Source organism: Leptonotus elevatus, chromosome 18, assembly GCF_054856555.1.
Source record: "Leptonotus elevatus isolate MCC_2025b chromosome 18, RoL_Lele_1.0, whole genome shotgun sequence".
Taxonomy (NCBI): domain Eukaryota; kingdom Metazoa; phylum Chordata; class Actinopteri; order Syngnathiformes; family Syngnathidae; genus Leptonotus; species Leptonotus elevatus.
In genome coordinates this window covers 11,345,628-11,358,353 of record NC_141256.1, presented here as the reverse complement: position 1 = coordinate 11,358,353, position 12,726 = coordinate 11,345,628, and the positions used below count along the sequence as shown (strand labels likewise).

The 12,726-nt window shown below is 41.8% G+C and overlaps 1 protein-coding gene across 2 annotated transcripts in view; it reads left to right on the top strand.

Moving 5' to 3' along the window:
- The window catches only part of sesn1 (sestrin 1), a 53,939-nt gene extending 41,521 nt beyond the window's left edge, over positions 1–12,418 (top strand). The window contains exons 1-9 of one of the 2 annotated variants that reach the window (XM_086060694.1): positions 5,942–6,211; positions 7,228–7,293; positions 7,370–7,570; positions 7,669–7,851; positions 7,944–8,171; positions 9,018–9,275; positions 9,374–9,564; positions 10,542–10,686; positions 10,785–12,418. In XM_086060694.1, coding sequence (XP_085916820.1) covers positions 6,110–6,211; positions 7,228–7,293; positions 7,370–7,570; positions 7,669–7,851; positions 7,944–8,171; positions 9,018–9,275; positions 9,374–9,564; positions 10,542–10,686; positions 10,785–10,871 — 1,461 coding nt within the window. In that variant the 5' untranslated portion in view covers positions 5,942–6,109 and the 3' untranslated portion in view covers positions 10,872–12,418. Of the gene's footprint in view, positions 1–5,941; positions 6,212–7,227; positions 7,294–7,369; positions 7,571–7,668; positions 7,852–7,943; positions 8,172–9,017; positions 9,276–9,373; positions 9,565–10,541; positions 10,687–10,784 lie in introns of those variants that run through there. The other variant, XM_086060693.1, reaches the window with a different exon arrangement.
- Positions 12,419–12,726: the final 308 nt, after the last annotated feature.

Here is a 12,726-nt window from a genome sequence, read left to right as displayed (position 1 = left end):
GGCCGTGTTGCAACAAGCTCTTTTCCCCAGTGTTTTCAACAAGTTTGTGAATAATGATGAAACTTAGCTATATTCTAACGCTAATTGCTGCAAAACGGAAACACATACACATGTACTTTTTTTCCTGATAAAAGAAGAGACTCTAATCTTTCTTTTGGTATGTTCCAGCATAGCAGTAGAACACAATATTCTGTGGGCCTTGCAAAATCAGTCAAAATCCAGTAAAACAGCCGGGAGCAAAAGGGGTTGCTTCAGTGAAAATGGCTGGGAGTGAATGAGTTAATAATCGAGTAATCGTTTGAAACAATTTTGTAAAAAAAAATTTAACACCAATGATTGGTTCATAAACACTAAACAGGGGAAAAATGCTTTTGTAACACACTTGACGGCAAAATTACAATGAATCAGATTAGTCGATTAATCCATTGAAAAATCGATAGACTAATCAATTCTAAGTATTAAACCTTCCACCTGTTTCCAAATATTTTGTTGTACCGTATCCTAAAAACCAAAACAGTCCAACATCACTTTGTGTCGTGTCAGGTTACTATAGTTCGACTGGAGGGGGCAGGGAGTGCAGGTTGAGGCCCGCTAGTGAGGACACTTAAGGGTTAAAACTTTCATGCGGGCTGAAGAGTTGAACTGTTGCAAGGAGATAACTCTGATTGTGCACTTTTCTTTTTGTCACATGTGGAGCTCATAAAAACATGTTTATGGCAATTGTCCAAGTGTTTACATAAAAAAACCATGTCTGTTGTTTCCCCCCATGAGTGAAGAGACTCAACCATGCGGTGGGCCGTGTGAAAATTTTTGTAGCCCTGTTAGACAAATCCGCCGCTAAACTGTATGCCTTTTTATGAAACACAAACGCGATTAGGCTGCGCAGTGAACTTCATACCTCCGCTGAACTTTTTTTTTTTTTTTCTTTTAGAGAAACAACACAGTTAAAGAGAGTGAGAGCGAGGAGAAGATTGGCTGCGCTCGCTGTTGTCCTGCCCTGCCATTGGTAGACGCCTGTTGCTAGGCTTGTGTCGGGTTTCGAGAGTTTTTCTGCTTCCTCCTCACTCTGTCCGCCCATAGGTCAGGTTTGAACTGCCGTGGTGGACTTCTGCCACTTGTTGAACATCCCAGCGAAAGGAAAAAAAACATGCAGCATGATTCTTACTGCTGGAGAAAACAAAAGGCGAGAGACACGTGCAGATTTTTAGTTTGGCACTGTGTCTTCTTTTGTTTTTCCTCATTATTACTCAATTCATCCTCCCGGTTGGTTCAAGGCTGTTGTTAACCGTCGCGTTACACTTGCCTCAACTCAATACATCTGTCGGCAATAAAAATGAGCTTTTCACACCTTGTTAAGAGAGTGAGGCTATGCAACAAAAATGTGGAAGTCAAACTTTATATCACTACTGCAACTTAATGCATTTTTGATACTCATAACTTTATCGAACACAGTGCGAGTGCGCTATTTATTTATTTGTTGGCATGAAGATCGTAAAAACAAGTCAACAGGAACACATCGCTCTCTCCCTGTGCTATGTTTTAATTGTGGGACGACGTAGCTTGTGACAAATGACATTTTACAGTTCATCCTCAGTAACAACAACAAGCTGCATCCTGTTGTGTGTGTGTGTGTGTGCGCGCGCGCTGTTCCTCGTGCGGTGCCTAGTACATCATTTTTATTGGCTACTTAGCTATTTCATTGTGCATTGTTGACAGAGGCTCGACGATGACGGCCTTAAAATGCCACTTGCATATAAATGATTAATATGAAGCTGTAAGTCATATGACATTTTTTTATTTATTTTTTTAAAGCTACAGTGTGTAACAATTACGTTAGAATAATGGCTTCAAAAGCATTATAATAAGGGGAATAGTATTTTGGCCATTGCCACATTGACCCGCGATCACATATGTAATTTTTCTGTAATATTAGTGGATCTGCCAGGACTCAACTAGTTTTTTTTTTGTGTTTTTTTTTTTTTTTTTTACATATAACAACAGCGTGTATAAATGTTATCTTAAATTAGCAGAGAGCAATTTGGTAAGGTAAGAAAGAAGTATCTTAGTCATTTCCCCAATGACTAACTTTAGTGGTATAACAAATTGGTGAGCCCGGATAAAGCTACAGTTTGTAGAAATGATACAAAATAGCAATTTTTTTACTTAGATTATGGTAAATAGTAGTTCTGCCATTGCCATGGCGACCCACCTACTTTAGTGGTCTCTAATATTGTTGGAGCAGCCAGGACACCACTCGTGCTATTATTTTTATTTTTTTACTTAGATAATTTTTTTAATTTTACCTTAAAGGGACAGTGTGTAGAATGTAATGCCATTCTAGTGGTGAACGAATAGAATGCAACAAACCTAAGTTCGAAGTGTGTGCATTTTAAAGCACACACTACGATGCCTCAGAGAGACTCCCATCATTCACCTTCGGGTATCCGTAGCAGAAAGATGGCTCCGAAACATGTCAGCTTCCTACTGTAAGGTGCGACCCGCCCTATGTAAGGTAATTAGTGATTACTAGGCCTACGATTATATTTTTTTAAAAAAATGTATAGTGATGTGATAGAACTTTTTTTTTTTTGCATGTTATTGAAATCAATAGTGTGGTTTTTTTTTCGATGAATGAACATTGGGAAAAAAATTCTAAAAATTCTACACACTGGCCCTTTAAAAAAATCACAGTTAAAATAATTTTGATTGTAAAATGTCTTATTATAAGGAGAATTGTACTTTAGTAGTCTCTAATATCGGTGACCAGCTAGCACATAAAAGCAACAGTATGAAATCATTTTACATTAAAATATTACCTCTAAAATATTTTCCATGTTTACAATGATTTATGATGACCATCCATCTTATCTGTAAGCTGGCAGATTTTCACGTCAAACAACGTCATGTGTCTGAGCAGGTTTAGTGTTTGAACTTTGGATTGTCTTGTTTGAACAGTACCAGTCAAGACACGGTGTACCGTAAAACTTTTCTTCTTTCACCTCAACAAACGGACAAAAGCCTCTTTCAGCCGTGTGCGGCGTATGACCTCTGGTTGTTGACGGTCTTATAATATGTCAACAGTGAACCCCCACCCCACCTCCCCACCTCCCCCCCCCCCCCCCCCGTTCATTGCAGGAGTTAGATTTCATACCCATAAAAAAATAGCTCAAATATATCCGTCCAAAGTGCAAGCGTCTTTTCGTGTCGCTTGTTTACAACATCTGCTTTGCATGTGGCGAGTGAGCTGAGGGTGTCGCCTCGCCCTCAGTGGGAAGAAGCGTACGAGCCCAAAAAGCACTGAAACAACACTCTCACCCCGCGGAATCATCAGTGCGTGCACAGCGACAATAACGCCGGCCAAGCCGGACCCCCCGTCCCCCCACCCCCCGAGCCTATAAGCGCTTTTATGTGAAAGGGGGGGGGTCCGGCGTGTCGTAACGCTGACCGGCCTCTCTTCTGCAGCTTTTGCTGAGCCGCGGGAGTGCTGACTCCAACCCCTGGGAACATGTTTACCTCTCTGCGCCGCACCCCACCCGCCCTGCCCGCGGCAACAGGAGGGGTCCCGAGGTGGGAGAAGGGTGGGCGAGGGAGGCTGGCTGGACCCAAACAATGAACCTGCTGAATACTGTGCGATGGAGCTGGCCGTGCAGTTGGCTGCCAAACTGGCTGGGCAGGCTCTTGATCAAAGTCCACATGAAGGGGGTGAGGGGGAGACTTTTTGGTTTTGGCTGTGCTTGTTATACCAAGTTTAGCTTTTAGTTTAGTTTTTTTTTGCTGCAAAGAAGAGCAGAAAAAAAATCTGTAGTGATGTGTTCTATCATCGTGACGTGATATTAAGTCATTCGCTGCCATTGATGCCTATAGGCGTCAAAAATTCATGTGAACTATGAAAACCTAGATTTTTTTTATTGTACATTTATAACAGATATAAAATTATCATGCAATTAATTACGATTAAATGCCTCTTTTTTTTTTATTAGGCCCGTCAGGCGATTTAAAATTTTAATTGTAATTAATCACATGACTTCACTAGGTTAACTAAGGATTAATCACAAATTTTACTTCTGTTCTAAATTTACAATAAATGTTTTTTCTAGGTTTTCATTTTCTTGTTAGCTTGTTAGTAATAGAAATAGTTTAAATGTTTTTTTTTTAACGTCTATAGCCGTCAATGGCAGCGAATGAGTTAAGAGGGTGGGTATGTCGCCACCGAAGGTCGTGGCACCAAATGCCCGACCCGCCACCGCTTAACGTATCGGGAGGAATGACTGACCTACTGACGGTGCGATAAAACGGTAATGTGGCGTGCAAGTGAACGTGTTATTGTCAAGCTGGGATAAACAAAGCCATAAGAGCTGTCCTCCTTATCGTTACTCCCCTCCCCTCTCCTCTCCTGTCCTGTATCTCTGAAGGGAGTCCTTCAGCCGGCTTGATTAGTGGAGGGATGACATTATTATGTGTGGTCTGAGAGGCTGCACCTATGAGAACACCCCCCCCCCTCCCCCTGCAGACATCGTCGTCCTTTCAGATGAGATTATGAGCTTAATTCGTCGCAAACGCGTGCATGCAGTGGGTTACAGACGGACGAGTGCACATGATATCAGCAAAAGTATATTTTGGAAAACTGAAGAATGATTTTAAGGTTCGGATCAAAAGTACGAAATAGCAAATTTGTCGGGTTAAGGTGACCCTAAAGTTTGGTAATGGCCATTAGTAAAGATACCTTGTTATCTGCCACAATAATCCATTCAAATGTTTCAATATTTTAAGCACATTAAGTGAAAATGCTCAGAGAGCGCCTGTCCGCTGACGTAATTAGTTTTTTAAAGCATCTTAATTAGCAATGGAATTAAGAATGGCATTGTGTTGTGACGGCGGTGTAAACAAACACCAATTACAACTCCACTACAGACAGACGCAATTTTGCTGTTTTCCATCGAGAATGGCATTCAAGTTTCTTTTATTACTTCCAGAAATATTTCAATTTCTATTGTTATATCGTTCACCTCCATTTTTTTTTTGTTACCACAATCTGTTCATGTAAACATGCTAAGTGGTATCCAGTCCTGTCATCATTTTACAAAATATGTTCCCGTAGCCAAAATTGGCATTTTTCTTTTTCCGAAATGCTGAAAAGTCCACCTTGAATTGTAGGCCTTTTTTAAATGATCATTTCTAGCGATTTCATTCAGGTTTATTTTCTCAATTCTTGAAAATTCAAATAATAATAGGTAGATGGAAACCCACTTTATGATATAAGTGGAATGGATGGCATAGATCGTGGTCAGGACGGATTGTGCTGGGAAAGAAGCTAATACTAAAAATCTAATTTAGTCATGCAGCTTATGTCCCCATTTTATATATTTTGGATTTGAGCTTTAAAAAAAACACACACACAATGGAACCCCAGTTCACGATCTTAATTCGTTCAAAGGCGCTCTTCACTCTAAAATGGGGTGTGCAGATGGAAGAATTTTCCACTGTATGAAAATTCACCTGTCTTTGTTTTATTGTGTTGGGTTAAAAATAATAATAATAATCAATCACTATTTGATTGCCTTTGTGAATGAGCAGAACAAATGATACGCTGATTGATTTAACTTGATTATTGATTTTGATATTGATCAGTGCGCATGGTGTATCACCTTTAATGAATAGCCAGAGTTAGCATACAGAAAGGACTGACAATTCAATCACGAGCGAACAAAAGAAACAGAAAGACATGGTGATGTTTTCTTAAAGCAAAGGGGGATTGTCTTTTCCGCTCACGTTTTGCCCCCCTCCTTCCTCTTTCCTCACGCTTAGCCCCGCCCTCTCCGCCTCTCCCTCGTCGCCATTGGCCGGCGGCAGCGTGTTTTCGCCTCGCGATTGGCTGACTCCTACGTCGCTCAAGCGCGCCTTGACTTATTTACCGAATGTATGAGCGAGGTGGGGGGGGGGAACCAAATGGGGCAGCCTGAGTGACTTCGCTGCTTGTCGAGCCCGCAACAGCTGACGAGAGCGGAGCGCTTGGACGCAGCAGCCTCCCTGCGAACAAAGAACCGGGGGGACGTTTTGCGGAGCTTTTCGTACCCGGTCCAAAAGCAGCGAAGTGCGGGGAGGACGAGACATGAGGCACGCGGTGTCACCATCGGAGAACGTGGAGAATTGTTCTTTCGCGGTGACACACTTGTTTAAGATATGTGCCCATTGTGAGCGGCTCGCAAAAAAGGTAACAAAAATCATTTTCATTTTTTACATCAGTGCAGTCTCGGAAAAAATGACACATTCGAATGTTTGTTGGCGTTTTAAAACGATGTCAGTAGATTTAAGCTCTCTGGCGACTGTTTTTTCCTTCGACTGAATGAGCTGCAGTGCAGTCTTTTGTCCGGACTTGTTTGTCTGTCAAGTTTGCGAGGGGGGTGGGGGGGGGGGGGGCTCGAATGTTTTAAAGACCCCCACGACCCCAAACCCCAACAAACATTTTTATTGCCACTTTTATGAATTCTTATCTCGAGTAATTTAGTTTTACAACCGTGTCCCTACAGAATTAAATCATTTGTTGGTCAAGTCATTCATCTCGGCCTGCTGAGTGGACATGTCCAGACATGAAGAAAAAGTCTTGTTTTCTTTTTAGGTTCATTTACATCCTTTATAACCTTTAATAGCCTCTGTGTTACCATAAAATGTGTGAAATACTGATTTTGTTTAATCGCCAAAGCCTTAATTGTCCTTAAAAACACACTTCATCCTTAATAAAATCTCTTTAAAATGTTTTCACTTTTAACATTTATCCTGTCTGCTATGTGCATTATAATGCCGTAAGATCACCAAACCGAGTCATGTTTACTGATTCGGTGCTTAAAAACTGACATTGCATCACCGCTTAAATGCTGCATGTTTACCGACGCTGTCCTTAAAAACTGATATTTCATCACTAAAGCCATAATTACCCTTAAAAATGTCACTTTTTAACAACTACTCTTGCACTACTGTGTCACGGTTACTGACTCTGTCCTCAAAACTGATTTTTCATCCTGAAGGCCTTAATCACTTGATGCTTGTTTTGATGGTCTTAAAAATAAGCTATTATCACTGGTAAATGCTTTATACGTATTATGGAACGTAAAGCATACTGACAAACTGGTCTATATTTTTGCATAAAGGCCCACCAAAAGATGATTTCAGTTCTGTAATAACACTCGAAAATGTTTCAACGGCCATTTCCCCCTTTTGTTTGTCTTGCAGGATCTGGGAGTACGAATCCCAAGACCCCTGGGGAACGGGCCAAGCAGATTTATCCCTGAAAAAGAGGTAACCCCCCCCCACAATTCTGCCAGTAACGTCCCAAAGTTAGACCTGTTTATTATATCATGTTTTTCCGTCGTAGATTCTTCAAGTCAGTAAAGTGGACACCAGGACACAGTCGATATTTGAGGATGCGTTCGCCGCCCTCGGTCGCCTGGACAACATCTCACTGGTGATGGGCTTCCACCCGCAGTACCTGGAGGGCTTCCTGCGCACGCAGCACTACCTGCTGCAGATGGACGGGCCGCTGTCGCTGCACTACCGCCACTACATCGGCATCATGGTACAAAATATACAAGTTGTGTTTTTCTTACACCGCAGCTGGACTTTGTTACCTTTTTTCCAAACGTCTCACGCTTGTTGCGTAATCTTGTGTCTTAGGCGGCGGCTCGCCACCAGTGCTCCTATCTGGTCAACCTGCACGTCAACGACTTCCTCCAGGTAGGCGGTGACCCCAAGTGGCTCAACGGGCTGGACGGGGCCCCGCGAAAGCTGCAGCAGCTGGGCGAGCTCAACAAGATCCTGGCCCACCGACCGTGGCTGCTCACCAAGGAGCACATCGAGGTGAGAAACCGGGCGGGGGTGTTAAAAGCGCGTTGCGTAACAGCTGAGGTCAGACGAGCGAGCTAACAAGACTCCGCTCGGCCTCTTTCAAGGGTCTGCTAAAGGCCGAGGAGCACAGCTGGTCGCTGGCCGAGCTCATCCACGCCGTGGTGCTGCTCACGCATTACCACTCGCTGGCCTCCTTCACCTTCGGCTGCGGCATCATGCCCGAGATCCACTGCGACGGCGGACACACCTTCAGGCCGCCCTCGCTCGGACACTACTGCGTGTGCGACATCGCCAACGGCAACAGCCATCATGACAGTCCCTTTGGCAGCCAGGTGAGACAAGCAAGCGCCGTGGCCATTTTATGTGGCACGAGACATATTTGGTTACTTAAACTTCATTCAAAATGGACACAGTGCAATCATGTGTTTTGTGCCTGGCAGCAGAAGAATGACAGTAATAAAAAAAGTGATATTCTAATCATTGAGTGTAGCATGCAACTTTCTTTCGGCTTCTGATTGGCTGAATTAGCCTTCTAGTTGTTTACCCATAGTGCCACCTGCTTGACAGTGGCCTCATTTATTTATTTATTATTATTGCAATTTCCAAAACTGACTTTTGTATTTTAATTATTGTTTTTTTAATTATTTTTTTAATTTTTTGTAAACTATTATTTTTACTCTTAAATGGGGATTTATATTTTGGATTCTGTGCATTATTTAAATTTATATCTTCAAGTGCAGTTTTTAGTAATTTTTAGACCAATTTGAAAAAAAAAAAAATTAAATGAATGAAATAATCAAATTGGTATTCAATTTATCCTACTTCCGTTTTGTTCCCTACTTTTTTTTTTTTTTTAAATATAAAATATATTTTGCATTGTGTTTATTGTTTTTAGATGATGAAAGCAAGCTAGCGGGTTGCATTCACTCTGTACGTTGTTGGTTAAGAATTTCAACTCAATTTCACTTTTAGTTAGAAGCAAATTCCTCAGTTCACTGATGTTTCAAGTTGCACTCCTTTCCCCAAAATGATTTTTTTCAGGCTTCTGATTGGTTGAGATGGCCTTACAGCCAGGTGCTACTTACTAGTGCCACCAGTTGCTCGTCTGCGCGCCTTACAGCCCGTGACGTCGCGTATCCGGAAGTAAAAACTCTCCCCCGTGTTTGCATATTTTCCAGGATGTGTGCGGCGGCGAGGTGGAGGTTCTGATGGAGCGCATGAAGCAGCTGCAAGAGTGCCGCGACGACGAAGAGGCCAGCCAGGAGGAGATGGCCACGCGTTTCGAGCGGGAGAAGACGGAGAGCATGCTGGTGGTGACGGCCGAGGACGAGGAGTGGGTGCCCTCCCGCGACATCTCGCGACACTTTGAAGACCCCAGCTACGGCTACAAGGACTTCTCCAGGAGGGGCGAGCACGTGCCCACTTTCCGAGTGCAGGTACACTCGCCACACCTTTTCTTTAATTGAAATGGTGATTGAGCCTCAATTTATGATAATGACTTAGAAATTTTTTTTTTTTTACATTTTTTTTGCAGGACTACAGTTGGGAGGATCACGGCTACTCCCTGGTGAACCGTCTCTATCCAGATGTGGGTCAGATGCTGGACGAGAAGTTCCAAATGGCGTACAACCTGACATACAACACCATGGCCACGCACAAGGACGTGGACACCAGTATGCTGCGCAGGGCCATCTGGAACTACATACACTGCATGTTCGGAATCAGGTAGGCAAGAGCGTCTAACGTCTTGACGAAATACATTTCACAATGGAAGCAGGAAAAAAATCACAAAGTATTAGAGATAATCGCTGAGCAACACGGCACACTGGACAGCAACGTGTCTCCACCGGCAGTTGAGAGATTTTGCAGTACCAAGACTGGCCTGTGAGAGGCAGTGTGGTGCCACAGATGGCAGGAAAATACAAAGAAGAAGAAACAGTATTTTTTTTTTAACCCATTCACTGCCATTGACGGCTATTGACGTTCAAAATGAATTTGAACTATTTCTATTTTTTCCACTTTTGTCAACAAGAGTATGAAAACCTTTTTTCTTTTATACATTTAGAACAAATATAAAATGTGTGATTAATCGTGAGTTAACTATTGAAGTCATGCAGTTAATTACCATCAAAAATTGAAATCGCCTGACAGGATAAAAAAAAAAATCTTAAAAATTAGGGGCGTCGGGCGATTACAATTTTTAATCGTAATTAATCGCATGACTTCACTAGTTAACTCACGATTAATCACAAATTTTAGATTTGTTCCAAATGTACAATAAAACAATTCTAGGTTTTCATACTCTTGTTAACAAGAGTGGAAACGATTTTTGACGTCTATAGCCGTCAATGGCAGTGAATGAGTTAAGATGCTAGGCTAGCTTTTCATTGTTTTGTAGTGGAGGATTATTTTTTTTTTAATCATAACTATTCAACAGGTTTAACATTAACAATTGTCGTCCTCAACTGTTTTCAGAGCAAATTACGGAGGTTATTCTTAAAATACCCCACATCACCGGATAATCACTTGGATAATCTTTTGTAGACTTTGGATAATCGGGCCTTTCAGGGTTGAATGCTAATATAATAATAATAATAAAAATAATTACTCCTTTAGCAACATCCGATAATCAGGCCATTAATCATAGGCTGTAGAGTGTATTTTCATTGTATGTTTTTTTTTCTCCCCCCTCTGTTTTTCAGGTATGACGACTACGACTACGGCGAGATCAACCAGCTGCTGGACCGCAGCTTCAAGATCTATATCAAGACTATGGTGTGCAGCCCCGAGAAGACCACCAAGCGAATGTACGAGAGCTTCTGGAGGCAGTTCCAGCACTCTGAGAAGGTCGGATCCCTTTTCCTCACAAAAAAAAAAAAAAAAAAAGTTTTGATTTTTGGGGCGTTGTCACTAAAAAAGGTCTTTTTCTCTTTTCTCTCCTGCAGGTCCATGTTAATCTGCTTCTTATGGAAGCGCGAATGCAAGCCGAACTTTTATATGCTCTGAGAGCCATCACTCGCTACATGACATGAAGTGCTTCTTCTTCTTCTTTTTTTTTTTTTCTTCTTTTTTTTTGTGTTATATTCTAGTTTTTATCACATGTCATTGTTGGGACATTTCAAGAGAACATTTTGAGGGGACGAGGAGCTGGATGGAAGATCAGAACAAAGAAGCAAGGAGTCTTTTTTTTTTTTTTTTAAGCCTGCAGTGCCAAAAGTGACCAGAAGTAGGCAGCATTGGGCTTATAAAGCACTGACCGCGTGTTCAGGATTTCATTCAGTATTCCAGCAAACAGCCCCTTCATTCATTTTCTTATTTTTGTCATCACTGTTTTTTTTTTGTTTTTTTTCATATCATGATTTCAATCATCACCCCTCGTACGTGTGTGCCTGAACTCCCCAGCGCAGTGTGTGTATACGTAACGATGATCGTGATGATGCTGCTGCTGCTCCCAGTGTTGTATTCAGCAGGGACAGGGGGGGGGTCATATTGACCCCCCCTCCTTCCCCGAAAGAAAAGAACCCCATCAACTGCATTATTCCCAAATGTCCGTGTAAGCTAATTCAAGGAGTGTGTGTGTATGTGTGTTAACTCATAGAACACTGAGCCCTATTTGAGTTGTGTGTGTGTGCGTGTGTGTGCGCGTGCGTGTAGAAAAGGTAGTTTTTTTTTTTAAATTTCACGTGTCAAAAAAAAAAAAGGCGAGGCACTTTGAAGGAGACTTCTTGCTTCTGCTGTAGCTCTGTTATTTTGATGTAACTTGTTTAGAATGAGTCAGCGATGACATCATCATTCTTTCTTGTTATATGGGTTTATTAAGAAAGACTGAAAGAATGAGGGGGCTCCGGTATCGGGTTAGTCCGGGAAGAAAAGCTCTGGTGACTCACGCAAACACACACAAACAAACACGCACACACCCACAGACACACACACACACACTGCTAAGCTGTCTTCCGCGTTATCCCGGCTGCCCCTATTTGGAAGGCTGTGAATTTTAACAGTAAAATAAATACCTCTTATCTCCATCAAACATGTATGGTGATACCCTGACTTAAGAAATTATTTTTTAGTTAAGGTGTACCACTTTATCTCCAAATCATGTTTGTGGACATGCGTGCTTTTTGTCAGAGAGCGACTGTATAAAAAGTGCTCTTTGCAGTCTTTTTTTTAATTTGTATTTTTTTTTTCCCCTCCTTGGGCGGCCACGTTCCCGTTTGCTGAGGGGATGATGCCGGCCCGCCATCAGGCTGATTTGCGCTCGATCAGATCGCAAACGGTTGTAGCTGTGCTTATTCAAGCCTATTTAGTGCAAAAATAAAAAAAAATATGCAGCTTTTGTTTTAACGAAGCAGTTTTGTTAAGTACTGCGCTTGTTTTTTTTTTTGTTTCTGTGAGGGCTTATTAAGTGATGGGCGGGAGGTTTCGACAAAAAGAATGGTACCATTGGAAGTGAGTCGGAAGATAGTGAAAGAGATTTTTGTTTTTTCAAATCTTCTGACTGACGTCAGTTACTGACTTTTTTTTAAATACAAAATCTATGAAAAATGGACAAAAAAATAAACTGATGACTTGTTGTGTATCATTTGTAGCGTTCTCTTATCCTAAACTTATTTGGTCAAACGTTTCCCAATTCATCTTTTGAACTCTGGGGACTTGCTTGCCTCTGTTACATCTCAAATGGGGGGGGGGGGGGGGGGGGGGGGACATTTATCTAATTTCGGAATTCTATTTGAGGGCCTTTCCCATTGCGTGTCATGACATCATCACCAGCACAATCACCAACCCCAAAATGCCTTCACATCTCATTTTAGGATTAAAAAAACAAAATATATATCAACCGGCTAATACTTCATATCATAAGTAATGTTTTAAGGAGATGTAAAGGTG